Raw genomic sequence first — 19,462 nt, forward strand, 5'->3', positions numbered from 1 at the left:
GACCCTGATAAGTCATATTGGTGTTCCTTTACCCACAGTTACACTCTCTTTATCAATAGCGGTGAAAGCACACTGTCACAGGGCGAAACCTTGACGAGGCTTGGGTCTGAAACTACGATGGGCACGGTCTAGTTCAGGTGTGGAGTACGATAGTGCCTCTGCAGTCACTTCCTTGAATAAATCTGCCATGAATTGTCTCGGGTTGTTACCTTCAATGTCTTCAGGAAGCCCAGTCACTCTTAGATTCTGATGCTTTGAGCGAGACACCAAGTCCTCCAGGGTAGCCTGGAGAGCACTGTGCTCTTCCGTTATCGACGTTAGCTCCACTACATCTTGCTCCAGGCTAGTGAAGTTATCCGAATGGGTCGAGAGGGCCGTTTCCATCTCCGAAATTGTAGAAGTGTGTTTAGCCATGGTGGTGGTAATGGACTCAAGAGCTGAATTAATCGGGGCGAGGGCCGCATTCAAAGAGGTGGTGAGCTCCGCAGTGCTGCTTTTCCTTGATTTTTCTAGTTTGATGATGAGTGTTTCCAAAGTGAGGGGGGAAGGCCCTGACGCCATGTTGCTAGCTTCCCGACCAGAGAAGGGGAGAGTCTGTTGTAGTAGTTACACTGAAAATAAACTTGAAAGAATGACGTAATTTACGAATTTTACCGAAATTGTACAGGGGTATGCCCCACACGTCCATCCTCTACATCGTCAAACCGGAAGTCCCATGAAACATATATTTCTGTACATGGTGTGAAAGCTTATGCATTTGGTGTACTTTGGCCCAGACTTCCCTAGAGTGAATAAGAATTGGATTTGTTGTGTTGCTCCAAAATGGTAAACATAACTGCAGCTCAGTATCCATCCAGTCTAGCTTGGTGTATATGTCCATTTCTAATATTTAATAATGTCACATAATTTGCCAAATTTGCTAATTTCAAAAGACAGCTTATATAATTTTGGATCAGGTAAACCTAATCCTGCCCTCTCTTTAGGAGCATAGAGTTTGATTAATTTTATCCTGGCTTTCTTCCCCTCCGATAAAAATGTTTAACTATAGCATAATAGTGGTATTGTGATTTGAAGCAACTATATAATTCAATAGAGGAGCTACTATCATTTTTGTTAAATTAACTTTTCCCCACTTCTCCAAATTTGTTATAATTTTTTGTAATACTGTCTTAAGAATTTACATTTAAATTATTTTTTTTCCAGCATATAAGGGTAGAAGGTAGTAGCATAGCATAAAGCAGTATTTTATTTTCATGGCCACTACCCTCAATAACCACCTTGTCCCTCGCTGACTGTCTCAGGAACCGGTCTCATAGGGTTGTCTGGGTCTGGCATCGGTGCGAGCAACCGGTGTGTTCTCTCAATCTCAAACTCTGCATCAACACGGACTCCAAGCCCCTTTGTCAAAATCTTCTGAACACAACTGTCCCATTTATCCATCTCACATTGTTCCTTTTTTTTTCTGTGGTCTTCTACTTTTTTGGTGTCACAGGGTCATATATTGTAAAATTGCGGTGGCAGATGTATATGCTTTTGTCCAAAGCATGCATTCATACACTGATGGCGGTGGCTGCCATCCAAGGTGCCAACCAGCACACCAGGAGCAGTTTGGCTCTACCCCTGAGCCACAGCCGCCCAACCCCAATGTATCAGACCACAATGCAATTAGTTTTACGATACATTTGAATAGTAGAAAAATTAATACGATATGGAAGCTTAATGTGGTTGCTTTAAATAATAAAGGCAAATGTGGAGAAAATCAGGGAAGAGATTAAAAAAAAGTAGATAATGTAAGATAATGATACTAGGGATGTTGATCCTGCAATACTTTGGGATGCTATAAAGCTTATTATTCGTGGAAAGCTGATTGCCCTGACAACATGACAAAATAAGGACCGGCTAGCTACATACAATCATGGAGTAGACAAATTGAGAGAACTGGAGAAAAAACATCTTTCTTTCTTGACTCACCCGATCTGCTATCTATTGGTGAGATACAGAACTAAAATATAGTTACGGAACTGGAAGATGCATTTAGTAGACTAAAAGCCAGTAAATCAGGCAGTGATGGTTTTCCATCAAAATGGTAGTGATGGGAATTCCGGCTCTTTTAAGAGAGCTGGCTCCCAAGTGGCTCCTCAGATTTGTTGTTGCTTAAATTAATTTATTACCAAAAATAATGTAAAATTTTGTACAAAATGAATTACTAATGTACAAAACATACATTGTATCACATTTGTATTATTTATATGGCCTATTATACTGTACTTTTCTTACTATACTGGTTGTAGGTCTAGGTGGTTGTGGTGGTGTACTGGATGACGCTGTAGACACTGCAGCAGCAGCAACAGTTGCAGTAGATAAACTGGCACTTTCATTAGTAGCAGGTTCACTTGCTCGTCTTTTTTCTTCCAACTGCACTGATGGATGTACAGTTCTAATGTGCCTGTGCAGGTTATTTGCGGAGCCTGCTCGATATGAGATTTAAACCTTGTGTACTCTACACTCTGCCTTTGTATTATCGATGTAATTGAAATGCATCCAAATTTTACTGCGTTTCCTGCGGTCACTAATTTCCTCACCTTTACAGCGTGTTGTCTCTGTAGCGGCTGTTCTCTCTCTCTCTTCCACGCATCTCCCTCCCTCCTGTTTCTCTCTCTCTGTGTGTGTACTGTGTCTGTAACCCCCGCCCCTCCCCCTTCTGCTCAGTGCGGACATACAGACGCCACCACACATCATGTAGTTGACCAATCACGTGCGGCTTGAACAGAAAAAAAATAGAGAAAAAACCCCAAAACAAAGCGGCTCCGGCTCCTGCCCGATTGTTCACTTCAAAGAGCCTGCTCTAAGAGCTGTTTTGTTCGCAACCGACACATCACTACAAAATGGTATATGGCTTTTCAGAAGGAGTTTACAACTTTACTTCTGTCCTGTTTTAATTGGGGAAAGAGGGCAGGGTCCCCTCTCCCATCATGGAGGGAAGCTAAAGTCAGAGAACAAGGCAAACATGTTATGCCAATTTCACTTTTAAATGTAGACTACAAGCTATTTACTTCCATCATTTGCAAAAGATTTGAGACTTTTGTACCAGACCTGATCAAGGAAGACCAGACTGGATTAATTAGAGGGGGCGCGAAACACAACACTCAAAAAGGGGCACGAGTATGGTCCTGGTTAGTTTGGACATCCAAAAGGCATTTGATAGTGTTAGTTGGGTATTTTATATGAGGTAATAAAAAGATTTTGTTTTAATGAAAATGCAATTCAGTGTATTACAACTATTTATCATGAGCCTTCAGCTAGGATAAAGGTGTATGGAAATCTAATCCAGTTGGAGAGAGAGACACAACAAGCCTGCTGTCTTTTTCCTATTCTCTTTGCTTTATATGCTGAACCCTTAGCACAAGCAATAAGGCAAAGTGAAGACCTGTAGGGCATCAGTATTGGGGGGGGGGGGGGTGGAAGGAACATGTAATTGGACTTTTCACAGTGTTGGGACCACAGATGAAGTCGTTCACTGTGGATTTCAAAATAGGCTCTGAACCTAACTCAGTTTCCCAGAATTCCCCAGTCTTCCCACCTAGGTGCAAATTTAGCTTTGAGCTACTATTAGTCAGGGTGACAGAACCCCCTCTGACCAGATAGTCGAAACTCCAGGGGCCTCATGTACTAAGACTTGCGTGGATTTCCTACTGAACTATGGCGTACGCTAGAATCCAGAAACTGTCGTACGTACAAAAAAACCCAGATATATCAAAGTGTGCGTACGCATCGATCCAAGCACTTTTCCTTTGTACATCCCAATCAACGTGGAATTGAGCGCACATGTAGAAGTGCTAAACTCCTCCCTGTCTACACCCTCATTTAAATATGCAAATTAATTTAAATAGGGCCTGCACCAGGGATTCCCCTCTCTGCACCATCAGATTTACACCATGAGTAAAGGGAAGAAGCGCAACTTCACCGAGTCTGAGCTCGAAACGCTATTAAATGAAGTCGAGGCACGAAGATCTGTATTATTTGGTAGCCTCTTGTCAGGGATAAACACCAAAAAAAAAGAAATGTGAGTGGGAGTGTGTGAGGCAGTTAAAGCTGTGGGGTTGGAGCAGCGCACACTCACTGAAATAAAAAAAAATGGTCCGACGTGAAGGTGGAGGTGAAGCGGAGGATTTTGGCCCACCGTCGAAGCGTGACCGCAACGGACGGGGGGACAGGAGGGGAGGAACTGACCCCCTTTGAGCAGAGAGTGGCGGCTATTGTGGGTGACACAGCTCTAACCGGAGTTGTGGGGGCCCATGAAGGTGACACAGATCATCCCCAAGGTAAATGTGTTGAACTCAGAAATGTTGTCATTATACTGGTCGTACAATAGGCTGCTCACATTACACATACTTGTGCGTAAAGTTGCCAGGATATAAACACATTGACTCATGCTTAATTACTTCATTTTTTTATTATCATTTCTGAATAGACGATGAGCCAGGAGAGGGCACCTCCACCGGCACCGCACGCCCTGGCGTCTCCACCGGCGTCTCCACCGGCACCTCCACCAGCACGATGCTCCCCGGCGACTCCACACCAGCTGCTGACGTCCGCCCGACTGGCCATGTCCTCACACAAGCTGTGCTAGAATCACAGGAGGAAATTGTGAGAGTAATCTGTGGCATCAGTGATCGTCTAGATCAAATTATCAATGTCCTTGGAGATATTTGCAATGCAATAAATGCACTTAAAATGTAAATTGCGTCCTTGCCTACATTGTTGAAATCAGATCCTGCCGGGCCCGTATCGCTTCCCGGGGTGGGTCGAGGTTGACGGGTCTGGCATCTGGTTCCTCTGGTGGGGGGGATGTGTTCTGGCAGTGGTATGCCATGGCGGTGTGCCACTTTGTGCAGGACACCACAGGTCAGCACAATGCGGCACACCTTCTCCGGTGTGTACAGCAGCAGCACCCCCAGTACTTGTTAGTTAGTGTGTTTTCATCTTTGAGTAAATAAAAGACTTTAGAACCTTCAAGCTGCCGATTTAATATTGTACAAGAGTGAATGTTGCCAACCTCTACTCTGTCAAGAACTCCAAAATCCTTCAACCATTACTAGCTGTTATGCTAATATTAGTTGTAGTTATTTAGTTAATGATTAATCAGAGTTACAAACAGTTTAGTACCTTTTCTGAGACTGATTTGGTGAATTGGCTATCTTTTCCCTTCTTCAGGGGTGGTGCCCCGAGGTAATCTAATGTAAATTGGATCCTATTATTAATCATAATTAATAATTATCCCTGATAATCATTAATTATTATTGATAGCCAAATTTAACTGTTTGCATGAAGCACTACATAATGGTGCCTTGTGTGATGTGAGCACAACAATGGATGACTTGATTGTTTTTCGAGAACAACCACACATATGTTTCCCAAATAATTAACCTATTGGAAACATATGGATACACTCAGGGTAAAAAATCAAATATATCAAAAACACACATTCTTTCATTTAATTATTCTCCATCCCAAGAAATTGGAGATTTATATAAACCTCAATGGAATACTAAAACAATGAAGTATCTTGGTATAACAACTACAACAATATTGATCCAAAAACATGTTGAATGGTGGTCTAGCCTCCCTTAAGACTTCAGTGCCAGAATACAGATGGTTAAAATGACTATCCTACCTTAGCTACTATATTTATTTCAATCTCTGCCAATTAATATTCCCAAAAACAAATTAGCCTGGGACAAGATGATCTCTAGAATCATTTTGAATAGTTAAAAGCTAAGAACAAGATTTACAACACTTCAACTGCAGTAAAATAAGGGAGGAATGGCTCTACCCAATCTAAAGGAATATTTTTTATGCAGCCCAACTCAGATATCAGGCCTGGTAGTGTAGCCCTGACTACGAGTCTTGATGGAAAGAAATCGAAAGGGAGATCCAGGCCTACCAGACCCCTGGTGGGGGACAATTATTTAATATGGGCCTTGAGACATGTTTTAGACCCTATAGTAGCATTTACACTAAAAACATGGAATATTATAGTAGAAAAACACAAATTAAAGCTTACTCTGAGGTGGTTTGCGTATGACTCAAATTTTAAGCTAGGGGTGCATGACCCAACATTCAAAGAATGGGCACAAAAGATATAAATGTAATATGTAGTCTCAGAAAGGGGAATTTATAAGCTTCAAAGATTAAAAGGCAAAGTATGGTCCTGAAAAAAAAGATTTTTCTTGATACATGCAATTAAGAGATTACTTTCAAAAAGAGATATGGGAAAAACCAGTTGGAACTTCATATAAGGTTATTGTAGTTATTGGGGAATGATTCAAACTGAAGGAGCGCTCTATATTACAGCAAATGTATGTACATCCACAAATTCACTAGTATGTAGGGAATTCTGCTGGAAGAAAATTATTACAAGTAACTGGCTTAATGTAACACTCTAAAAACAGGATCAGGTGCTGAAATTTTATGGAAACCAACACCAACTAAATAAATGTCTAATTATAGAATAATAATCTGAATATTAAACTATTCTAATTTTTAGTTTGTATCTGTTTGTACACCTTACTGTTTGTGTTGTTTATAATCTTGTGAAAACTCAATAAAAAACTATTGCACATTGCGAACAAATTCTAATAAAAACATTATTATATTATTATTATTATATATATATATTATTATATAATATATGTGTAAATACATAAAAAAAGTTTACTGACTTCATGCTTTTAACAATTTAAACAAACTTTTAACATATCTAATGGCACTGTACTATGCACTATAGTACAGAGAATTATATTTTAAAAGGAAAATGCACTTCACTAATGATGAGACAGAACATTTTTAACTAAACTTTTCATGGTTCAGTTTAATTTGTATCAGAACTACTTGAAAAAGAAAAGACAGTTAACATTGTGACTGTCAAACAAACTGTAACTGGTTACCTTTTAATTTAGTAAGTCACAGAAGCAATCATAAAGTCATTATCACACTCTTTCCACATTTATTTTCCCATCCCATCACTGAAGTGCCATTATTATGTGCACTTTATGAGCCTTAGTCATAGTCATAGTTTTAGTTTAAATTATTATAGTAATATATTGTGTGTATTTATTGTGTTCTTGTTATGGGATCCCAAAGAAACACAGTCTCATTTTTGCTGCACTACTTTTGTAGGTACAGCTAAATGATAATAAAGCTTTGATTGATTTGATTGATTAATTGATTGATTATTTAGATTATGTGATAGTCAGGGTTCTGAAGATCTTGAGGAAAATGCACTGTGGGACTTCATATGTGTATTTGAGGTCTGATTAGCATCAGTCCAAACAAATCAAGAATCCAAAGTAAGCAATGCCCCCCATTCCACTGAAGATCTCAGTTTCTTCCAGTGAGGACACACATGTCCTTTGGGTTAGGCTTGGGCTCTGCATGATCTCTCCTCGGGACACACACCACATCAGTGTCTGTGTTCTAAAATCAGGGTTCGAGTTACGTGGGAGCCAATTGGAGCTGGACTCCCATAAGGTAGGGTATGAGCTCCCATTAAAGTAGTAAAATATCAGATCTGTGGGGGTCTGTAATACATTACTAACAACCATTATTTTAATCACGAATATATATATTTTTTTAATTTAATGGGTAATTTTTACATTGATGATATAAATACGTTAAAGGAAATGTGTTTTCCAGAGGAACTATGCACCATATTCTCACGTGAATGACAGTGACAATGACCACTAACTCTCTCTCTCTGGGGTGTTCACTTTCATACCTTTGCTTATTTGAATTAAATAGCTGTTGTTGTGATCTACTTTACACAATTGTTGCAAGAAGTGGGCTGCCGTGTGTGTGTGAAAGTCATGGATATGGACCACAAAATGAAGTGATGAATGTCATTAGTAACGGCAATATCCCAGACTCCCTTAGAAATCGAGTGATTTAAGTAGTTGTTGCATCATGAAAAGAAACTTAATCAACCTTGTGAAACAGCTATGGCAAATTTGAACTCATTTCTAAAATAATAATAATGATCGTGTTTCTGAACAATGCAACATCTTGTTAATTACTGTATTCGATAATTAGTAACTGAGTGCCATCTTGTCAAATCTGCTCCCTCTTCATCCTCATCAGACGCAATGTCTCCTCCTTCCCCTACAGCCTAGTCAGGTATAACAAACTTTCCAAGGGTTGAAGAATATGGTTGATGGTTTACAGATTCAATAAGTGTAGGCTATGATAGGAAGCACAAAGTGTATACTTATATTTCCTCCTTTCTTCCCGGTTACTCTCAATACCCTTAACTTTGAATGATGCAATCAAATCAAATCAAATCAAATTTTATTTGTATAGCCCAAATTCACAAATCAGTTTGCCTCAGAGGGCTTTACAGTCTGTACAGAGACGACACCCTCTGTCCTTCGACCCTCGATTCGAGTGAGGAAAAACTTGCCCCAAAAAAAGCCCTTTTAACAGGGAAAAAAAATGCGAAGAAACCTCAGGAAGAGCCACAGAGGAGGGATCCCTCTCCCAGGACGGACAGATGTGCAATAGATGTCGCATGTACAGAGCAGATCAACGAGATCACAATGTATACAATTATAATAGATGGTTGACAGGAATGAAAGCACATAAAGAGGTATTACAGCAATAATAATGAAATGCACATGGAAATGTGACTACTAGTAGTAACAGTAGTAGTGGTTAACGGTAAGGATAGTATGTAGTAATGCATTACAATAATAGTAGTGAAACGTATGTAACAGAGATATGACTAATATTAGCAACAGTAGTGGTGGGTGTCAGGCAGGGCCATGGCAGTAGGCGCATCCACGACCCGGGCGCGGCCAGGATCCATGAGAGCCTGTAGGACTAGAAAGCACAAGGACTCCGGGGAAGAATTGAAGTCAGTGACATGCAGAGATGGGGCATGTATACAGGCATAATGTATCAGTCGTTTTCAGGTTCCTGTTGCTGAACTAAGCTATAGTCCAGTCAATGCATTCCGGTTTTGCTGATGCTTTACTTAAATTACAATTAATTACTTGCCCTAAATGAATATGTGTGTTAATAGGGCTATTCTTGACTTTACACAAGAGTAGTTATTGGTATTATTGAATGGACTTGGCTGTTTTATCGGTGAACAGCTGCTTAATAAACAGTGGAGAAACAGTGATGAACGTCCATTAGCACCATATTACTACTACTCATTTTGAGCTATAATTATAATCTTACAAGAGATAATGTAGCCTGTTCTGACTTATCCATAGGAGAATAAACAACGTTTTTTTTATTATGGACACAAATCGGATGCAAATCAAAGCATCAGTGGTCTGAGGACTGGTCATGTTTGGATGCCAATGTAGGCATGCAAAGCCAGGAGCAACACTTGTAAATAGTCAATGTAGTCCACCATAGTTGTTCCTAGCACTGCTGGGAAATTGGACACTTGTACAGTGACTGAATGATGTGACTTGGTGGCTCTCATGCTCGTAGAAAAGCAAACCGGTTCTTAAAAGGTTCACAAGTTGAACCAACTTCGAACCAGCACTCGGTACACTTTGGTCGGAAAGGGGGGTATCAAACATTGTCACTCATTAATCAAGCTCTCCTTAGTAGGACTGAAATTGCAATATGAGTTGATAAGATCTATTTAAACCACAAAAACCAGTTCTGGCTTAGTTAAAAAAAACAGATGTGTGCAGTCCATATAAATGGATCCCAGAAAATAGATTACTTTAATGCCTGTGTTCGCATTGGTTATTGGGTAACTGGACCAATGTGACAGTATTAGGTTGAGGAAAAAGAAGTACAGATTTTCAAGGTGAGTGTTCGACTAATCCTATCAGGGGCCATGTTTATGTGATCATTGTCTCCAGGGCTCAATGGTCAGAGTCAATGGGCAGCAACACATCTGCTTTGTGTGTTTAATGAATTTTGGTTGTCCACAAGCCGTGGCCTCTTTGGTGCTGTCTTAATTCACAGGCTGTAAAGGGCTCAAATACAGCAGGAGTAGTTCAGTACAGGCAAGGCTATGTGGATGTGTGTATATGTCTGCTTCTTTGTGTGTATTTGTGTGGGTGCTGATTGGAATAGTGCAGTTTGTTACAGTCAAAGTTAGATTAGCACTGCTGATCCTATCATGTGTCTTATTCTGCTTAGGTGAGAGTGTATTCTTCAAAACCTTTTGCTTTGTATGTGTGATGGTTTTGCACTCCACTGTTGGCTGTGTGTTTGCAGGCGTGTGTGTGTGTGTGTGTGTGTGTGTGTGTGTGTGTTTGTGTTTGTGTTTGTCACTGCACCTCATAGCTATTGTCTCTTTTGTGATTTTCTCACTTGTAAATGGATAAGCAGATATTTGCCTGTGTTACTCGGTTTGCTTCTCCTTGTCTTCTTCCTCCTCTTCCTTTTTTTTGCCCCTATTTTTGTTTTTTCTTTTTCACTTTATCTTAAATCCCTCCATCATCATCGCCATCCAAAAATACAACCCAAATCTTACCACTCAGATCAGCGGGAAGGTTGGTTTCTTCACTCTTTACCCTCCTAAAGCTGAGGTCTGGCAGACTGGAGCTGTGCTGCGCCAGCATTTGCTAGGCGCCTCAGGCCCGTCCCAGCCTCTTTCTCAAGACCCCAATCCCCCTCAAATCCCCCCAACCCCCCATCCCCCCACCCCCAAGACACACAAACACAACAACCCTGCTGCTACTATATATGTTGCTTTGCACCACATTCAATGTTGCTGCCTGCTCCTAAAAGATTTTGTGAAATGAGCTTCTTAATAACAACTATAATATTAACAATAATAATGATAATAATATTAATAATAACAGAAATTGACAATGTGCTTTTTGGTGCACCAAACAAATGGCGATTACATTTCCCCGCCAGCAAAGGATTACATGGAGGATGTGACACTGAAATGGCATTGTAGGAAGAAGTAAATGTGCAAGCTAAATTACTTCTTTTTTTGAACTAAAATAAGTGACCAAAACCTCAAATATTGCAAAGTAGTAGTTATATCAATAGGCATTCTACAACAAAGACTTCAGCTTTAAAAAACAAAGGATTTCAAGTGTTCAAACTTGTCACATTTAACACGGAAACAGAGGACAATTAACGTTCAATTTGCAATTATGATACACCTGTTATCTAGCGGGTGTTTCAGAATCTTACAAAATATAACATTATATGCCATACTGCCTCTGTTTGTTTTCATGCATATACAGTATATTTATGTTATTTTAGATGAACAAGACAGTTCATGTAGACCTATAAAGAATATGAACCTTAAGTTTACCGTCATACAAACCAATTTAGCAGTAACGAATATTAGAGTTCTGCAGATCACCAAAGGGGACATGGCTGAAAAAATAAAGAATTTCTGGTGAGCACGAGACAATATTGCGAGAGCACCAAAAAAGTAATTTGTGCTCAGAAGGAGTCTCGTGCTTAATACGTAAATGAGGAGTTCTCAAAACACAGACAGAGTGCTATTGGGCGATCCCCAGTGATCATAGATAAAGTCATGAAACGCATCACAAATCCCTAACAGAGCTTAATTAATTAATGAAAGCATTCGTAATAACTAATCACTCAGACATCAGTAGGGAGAAGCGCATAGAAACAGCTGAATAGTAGAAACAGCTGATTATAGTGTTCTCTTTCTCTCTGTCTCCCTTTTTTATCCTGTCATGTCCTTCCTGTGTTTTGCTACAATGTAGAGGAGAAATGGAACTAGGGGCAACAGTTTAGTTCTATCTATTTTTTAAGAAATCACTAAATGACATGTTCTGTCGGTCTATCCGCCTGTCTGACTATCAATTTCCGCTCCCTTTCAGTCCTGTGGACAGAACCTACACCCTATCAATCCATATGCAGTTCACAATTTCACAGAACAGATGCCCACTTTCTTAGCTGTGGGGTGAACGAAAATGATATGGCACAATATTAAGACACCAGAATGTATTAAACCACATGCCAGCATGGTTCATGGTAGGTGCACAAAAGGTGCTTTCTCTTTTATCCCTCTCTCTCTTTTTAAAATCATTTTTTTTAAAGATTCAAAATAGGCAAACAAGCAATTTAACAATAGACCAATTTTGGAGACAGGATCATTAATGAGTGTTTTCTTTTACAATATACTCTAATGATTAGAGAGGCTGCTTTCAGTTGTTTTGAATGTTTCCATGCGTGCAGTAATGTGTCTGCAGCATATATCATGACACATTTAAGCATCAAACTGCATCTGTAGTTATACAGTTGACTGGACAAAGTAAACACTGGAGAGGAAACTAAATTACATTTTTTATCTTCTGATATAACCGTTTTTAGACAACTTTGATTGAGCTCAAGATTCATCAGGAGGATGACTTTTAATGAACCTTGACTATGCGTGTAACTGTTTATATATAGAATAACATTCATGCACTTATGTTTTTTGGGTTTTTTTTGCTGACGTGCACATTAGCCAGCAGTACATTTTGGGAAGGACTTTAAAATAACCAAATTAATTGTAACACATAGCCTTTATTGTGATCCTGGATAAGCGGTATGTTGGTTCTTCTGCATCAATGAAGCTTAAAGGACCATCAGCTCGTGGAATGATCTGAGGAGTGGGCTTCTCTCTAGGTGCAGCGCTGTCCATTGTACTGGATAATGTAAGGGGGCGGAGATGGATAGACAGACAGAAAGAACATGTTTCTACTACGTGCCTCTCCTTGCTGATGTTGGAGTGATTATTATGAATGCTTTGATTAATAAATAATGATATTTTTAATGTATCTCATGACTTTATCTCTCCCTCTGATCGCTGGAGCAGCACCCTGTCAATGGTTTGAAACCTCCTCATTTACAAATTAAGCAGGAGATACTTTCTCGTGAGCACAAGATCATTATTCCATGCTCGCATAGTATTACTTTACCCTCACCAGAAAATCAATGATTTTTTTTTTCTTCGCCCACTTCCCCTTCAGGGATCCGTAGATTTCAACTCAGAGATCAAAGTTTAAGTTTACGTTCAGATTCAAAATGAATTATATATTATGTCAGAGACATGTGTTAGCAGTTAATCAACAAAGAGCAGCTGAGATCAGAGTGTTGTATTTGATTACCATGGACGCTGACCAGCTGGTCTTGCCCAGTCTGTGGTTCCTTACATCATTCAAAACACTAGAAAAAATGTTCAACAGATCCATCACATATTCCAAATCTAAACTCTAAAATCTAATTCCTCATGTGAAAAAATGTCAAACCTAAATTTGATGGCACACAGGTGTAGGTCAAAGTTACAACACTTGGGAGTCTGGCTCATGTCATATACCTATACAGGTCAGATGTCCGCAGGGCAGGCTGCTGCTGGTCTGTTAACTAGCCTAGAGGCATTGCAGCTGTGACAGCCAAAGAGATTGGTATGTTTAAAATTCATTGTATTTCCTCCACCGAGCAAGCTAACTCTTGTCTCAGTTGTGGTATGATTAAAGGGGTTAATTAATGGCGGGCCATGGACCTTACTGCCACCCTTAGGGTGTACAGTGGACTTCCAGGCCACCCAGGGATGAAGACACAGGAGCACAGCCGAGAACAGGCAGTGGGTACAGGTCCCACCGATTCCCTTCCTCTTGTTGTCCAGAGGATTAACAGGGCCACAAAAAGTTTCTATGATGGGAAAAAGATGCTTATCACCGATTTTCTCTCCTTATCCTGTTGCCATAAAGGCTTTATTTAGCGCGTAATTAGAGGCAGAGTAGGGCAAATCTTGCAAGACAAGCAATGGGATTCATAATAATGTGTGGAGGAACATTGAGGATGGATTTAGCCGGGTTCAAATCCTCCCCCTAAATTGTTCAGCAAATCTGTTTAGTGTTGTTTCCCTCGTTGGAGAAACATTTGGACAGTAAGAGCTTTGTGAGAAAGATTAATGACTGAGATGTCTTTTTCCATCTTTTTACATAGCCATCTGGGTACATCCTTGAAACTTTGTGATATGGCCAGAGAATTGCAACAAGTCTGGAGTTAATGGACAAAGCTGCACAGGTTGTTTTAAATCAACTTAAATAAGTAACTCGAAATAAGGGGAAAAATACTTCCATAACCAACTGCTCCTCCAATTTTGCAAATCTATGAGTAGCTCCAAGGACCAACCATTGTTGTAATGTTCAGCATGGTTACTCTTTAACAAACCTAATTTTGATTAAAATCTTACCGAAACAAAAGCTTTGACAATTCTTTACATTAGACAAAAGGATTGTAATAATGTGTTCAATATGTACTCTTGTCACACTTTTCTTGGTAAATGAACATAATCTTTACATAAACTTGGCCTACGACGTAATCTGAGTTCCGAATTTTTTCTCACTTCACAAAATTTTGGAATTGCATCAGTACCAGTCTCTGCTGCATGATGATCATGTTTTTATTGTCTTGGCTAATTCAAAGCCATGGCTTGTCCCGTCTGTTGTCTGACCATCATAACCCTGAATGGCAGACTCTAACCTCAGTTTTTCCATGCTCACCTCTTATTCATGTCTGCTACTTTGCTTCACCACCCCTCGAGAACAAAATAGCTTCCAACATGTTTACAGCTTTTGCAAGACTTTTACTGTGCTGGAGTGTATGGGTTTTTTCATATGTGCAGCTTGTTGGACATCTTTTATTTCAAAGAAACTGTGTTTCTGTTTAATGGTAACACCAAATAAAGTGCCTTTAACATAAAGAGAGAGCTGCAATAATGGCACAGTTTATTGAACATGGATTAGATTTATTATTTTTTGACACAGCAGACGTATGACCAAATATGAAATACCTTTAAAACCATGTAAGGCAACAAACCACACCAGACTGAAGATAGAAACTTCAGCTATCCTGGGCACTTACATATAAAATTGTTGTGTCTTCATGATTTGCTATTTCTAATAACCAACAGTGCTTGGGGTGTTGCGCTACAAAAGTTACGCAACACCCCAACTACTTAAAGTAGTAGTAAAGTAGTCTGTAACTAGTAGTAGTAGTAAAGTAGTCTGTAACTACTTTAAGTAGTTACAGAGTAATATAACGTGATGCTTATACTAATATTATTACAGTACGCACTATGTCTGGTAACACATTACCACCCCAAACTAATGCAAACTGCAAGCAAACTTTGAGCTCGTTCAAAGAGGCACATGGTGATGTTTTAACTTTTGGGTCATTCCATGTCAACTCATCCAAAATCTAGAACTCTTCCTAGTTCATTTGATGGATTTTCTTGAAAAAAAAAAACATGTTGAAATGTTTCATTAAATCCATGGACCTTACAAAATACCTTAGCTGTACTAGACTTTTTTATGTTTTTTTTTAGTTTGGCCTTTGAGCAAAATTTCAGTATTTTTTGTGATTCTCAGTATGTGTAAACCATCGCTTATTAGTCACTGAATTGGGTAAAAATTTGTGTTGAACATCCAAGAGACCTTAGGGAAACTTGGCAACATGTTTTCATTCAAATAGTTGTTGCTGAATGATTACAGTAATCAAATTGGAACTTCTTTTTTTCCTGAAATCAAACAGGAAGACATTTTTTATCAAAACGAAGAATCTGTCATTTTAAAAAATGTATATCTTCACTAGTTTTCCCTTTCTTGCAACCAGTTTTTTTACTGAGTGTAGTATTGTAGTTATATCACATCCAAAAGTTATTTGGTCCTGCATGAAATTGTATCCTACAACAGAAAAGTGTCCCCACCTTTATCTGTTTAGTTATGACCCCAGATGGCCCCTGGAGTACTTTTGGTGCTCCTAGTTTGGAAGGCCAATTGGCTCTGGTCAGATAGAGCACAGTTTTTGCAGTGTGAGACGCCTTTTCCAGTTGTTTTCTAAACACAGCTAAACGCAATAAATAAATAAATAAATAAATAGATAAAAGCATGAGGAAAATTACAATAAACAACAAGTTTTGAATGATAGCAGGGCAGTCTAACTCTTGTTCCACTTGTAGCACTGGTGCTCCCACTGAAAAATTTTAGAGCACCAGCAGATAGTAGATAGAAACGCAATAAATTCGTATTTTTATATGCATTTTTAGCATTTAACCCGATTTATTGAAATCTTCTCAATTATCAAAACATTACTTTATTTAACTACTCCAGACAAAAGCATTAAAAAAACAGAACTGAGACTGGGAACTTAAAAGGACAACCTCTTTTGTAAAGTACAAACAACCCCAGACTCTGTCATCTTAATGTAATATGTGGATAATACATTTCTCAACTTGTTTTGTCATTTCCATTTTAGTTGATGCTTTGGGCAGGATACAGTGGCTTGATTGTATGTACAACAGCAAAACCTTTTCATCAGCACAGACTTATTCCCACTTCTTCTTTCCACATTGAGTTGCTTAGTAAAGAGAACCCGAATGCTTTTCACCTCACATCATGAGGTGGAATTATGGGGATGACTTCCAATGCATCCTGTAACATAACCAGAACCAGCATTTAAATGGTAACAGGACGCTAGTAGGACGCTAGCAGATCTATGTTTGCAACCTTATAGAGTATACACTACTAACGCTATTATTATTGCTTAGCCCACTTAGATAACACTTCTAAAGCCTTGAAACACGATCAGTTATTATGATACTTTGTTATGCTAGTTCCACCGAGCACTGGAAATATCACCCATTTTCCCAATAACCACCCCAGTAACCTACAAGGTTACTGCCCAGGAAACATGTGTATATTGTCTCATCTTTTGCTGTCTTCAAAACATCAATGTAAAAACTCTTAAGTAACCACTACTACCTGTATCAACTGAGAATGTTGACAGTGTGATCACACCATCTGCTACTGATCGGTGAGGTGAAAACACAAAAACCTCCTCCCTCAAATCTAATTTGGCCGACATGAATATGATGTCAAACTGAATGAATGGAGTTTACTGAAATTGCAATTCAGTCTGATTTCAGGCTACAGTTACAATGAGGGAAGAGATGTTATCAAATGAAATCTTGTGACACTGTAACTTTTGAGCTATAAAGCTGATGATTCAAACCTCCACAAATCACATAAACACTGCCTTGACGTATACACAGAACTCAAAGTAAAAGAAAAATGACTTTTTTGGAGGGATTTTTATTTTCTCTGGACCAGGGGCAGTTTTTACCCTTACTGGACATAGACAGTGAAAAAACAGACAGAAAACAGGGGAGAGAGAGGGGTGTTACATGCAGTACAACTCAAAGGTTTGGGGTGCACTGGTCTTATTAGTTTGATCATGGCAATGTGGCATGCGTTGTAACCATTCAGCTACCAAGATGCTCTGAAAATTACTTCTATGGATGTTTGAATGGCCCCATCAAGTTTGGTTTGTGACATTCCACTAAATCTAACAAAAAAATATGTGAATTAAAAAAACAAAATGTATGTATCTTTTTGTGTTTTACACAACATATACTGTGTAATTTTGATGTACTGTCACTGTAACAATAACATTAGACTTCATCTGATATGTCTGTCTAGTTAAAGACAAAAGCTGCTTCTGCTTGCCATTAACAACATTTTTCAAGTCTATATGCTTAATCCATGAGTACGCATGCTGCTACTTCTCCATCTGCACTGCTGCATGAATTCCATAGCAATGCTCACAGAGGTTTTGCTTCCCCGTCCATCTTAGTTTCTCCTACAACACCTAGCTTCTCTTCTTTAGGAATTGGCTTCCCAAATTTTACTCTTCCCTCCTTCCCTCCCCATCCTTTACCCATCTCTTATCTCTGGCATGCCAGTAAAGATATGAGTTTGACTGCATTCTAATTATAAGATGTTCTTACCCTTTGATTCCACTGGGTGTGTCTCTGTTACCCGACGTGTGCAATGCTTTTTTGTTCCGTCCTCCATGCAGCTTCATATCCCAGTGGGAGCAGAGCGTCATGCATGTTGGATATTATTGACTTGCTCGGATTGTGTTTATTTGGTAATTTTTCCTTGATTTTTGTGCTTCTACTCTGGATGAGATGTGAAGCCCACTGAGGCAATGTGATGTAATAAAACTGACTTGACTTGATGCTATGCTGTTCCACTGTCTGACTTACTGTCTGGCTCGATCTGATCTGTGCAGCTTGACACTGCTGATGTCCACTTCTGTCAAAAATAGACTCTTCACTTCTGGGATGCTGCTGAAACATGCCATGGCGCAGCTGGTGGAAACACAAGCGCTGTCTAGAATGGCTGCAATCAGCTCCAGCAGCCGTACTGCAGCCGTAACACCACATGGACAGGCCCAATGGAATCTGGGGGTTATTCATATCTGTTACCCTTAAATGTCATCATGGGGACTGAATGTCCAATTCAGTTTCACCCTGGTGTTAGTACCTCAGTCATCCACCCATCAAGTCATTGTGCAGACCATCAGTAAAACTTATAGTATAACTTTTAACCTGACTCAATTTTCCATGTCCTTGGTTGACTTCATGGCTTCTAATTGACTAATACGAGAACATGATGATTCCCTCAGTACGGGCCAGAACATCCAGCATCATAATGCAGAACTGTTATTACCAACAAGCAACCATCTCAGTGTTACCTGACATGAATGAAATTTAAGGTCTCATATTTTATCTATCGCCCAGGGTGGTAGATGCGCCAGGACAAGCATCTCAAAGCACTTCATGCGTGATAGTCGGAGCAAGTGCACCATGGGGGGAAGTCGTGTAGGCATGCTGCAGTTGAGTTTTGTTTTGTTTTTTTCTTGCACCAGCACAATATAGGTGGTTTTACATTTGGTGGGTACAGTGGCTTGGGCAAGTGCAAGGTTAAAAATATCAGTCACAACCTCAATTGGCTACCCAGCACAATTCCTAAATACATGTTCAAAGATCCCATCAGGGTTACCAGTTTAATCCTGCTCAGTGAAGCACACACATGGGTGAGGGAGAGTATGAGGGGCTGATGGTCTGTTACATGCTCCCACTCTGCTGGCCATGACGTGCAACTTAGGCTGATGCTTGGCCTGTCTTCCCAGGTGAAAGTGGTCCAGCTTATTAAGGATAACCAATAAGACGGGGTAGGGCACTGGGCTCTCGCTCTCTCTCCTTATTTTGCAATCTGACCAGAGCAAAAGTCAGTCAGACTGGAGGCTGGCTGGGGTATTATGTCTTTTTTTTATGTTTATCTGATGGGTGTGGTAGTCCAGTTTCTATGGGTTGGTTTCAGTTAGGTTTAGTTCGTTTCTTTGTGTTAGGGTAGAAGGTTAGTCCCCAGCTCCGATGGCCCTGGTGGGTTGGTCTGGGAGGCTGCCCTTCTTTTGTGTATTTTGGCTGGCCCATCAGTTTGTTTGATTGATTGTTTTGGGGGTTTTCCTTTGTTTGGTTGTGGTTCATTTAATAATGTAATCTTCTTTTTTGAACTCCGACTTGACTTGATTATTTATGTTAGACCTCATTTGTGTACTTTCTGTAGGGTGTCAGGTCTAAAGGACAGGGTTGGAGGTGTAGCTG

The 19,462-nt window shown here is 39.6% G+C and overlaps 1 protein-coding gene across 12 annotated transcripts in view; it reads left to right on the forward strand.

The window, feature by feature from the left end:
- The window catches only part of ptprfa (protein tyrosine phosphatase receptor type Fa), a 541,915-nt gene that overhangs the window by 177,213 nt on the left and 345,240 nt on the right, over nt 1-19,462 (forward strand). For 6 of the 12 annotated variants that reach the window (XM_084354897.1, XM_084354905.1, XM_084354902.1 and 3 more), the window contains one exon: nt 10,509-10,520. The exons of the other annotated variants lie outside the window; for them this stretch is intronic. In XM_084354897.1, the coding sequence (XP_084211023.1) occupies nt 10,509-10,520 (12 nt within the window). The remainder of the gene's footprint in view (nt 1-10,508; nt 10,521-19,462) is intronic. 12 annotated transcript variants of the gene reach the window in all.

The sequence above is a fragment of the Pagrus pagrus genome (assembly GCF_965226575.1).
Source record: "Pagrus pagrus genome assembly, chromosome: 6".
Taxonomy (NCBI): Eukaryota; Metazoa; Chordata; class Actinopteri; order Spariformes; family Sparidae; genus Pagrus; species Pagrus pagrus.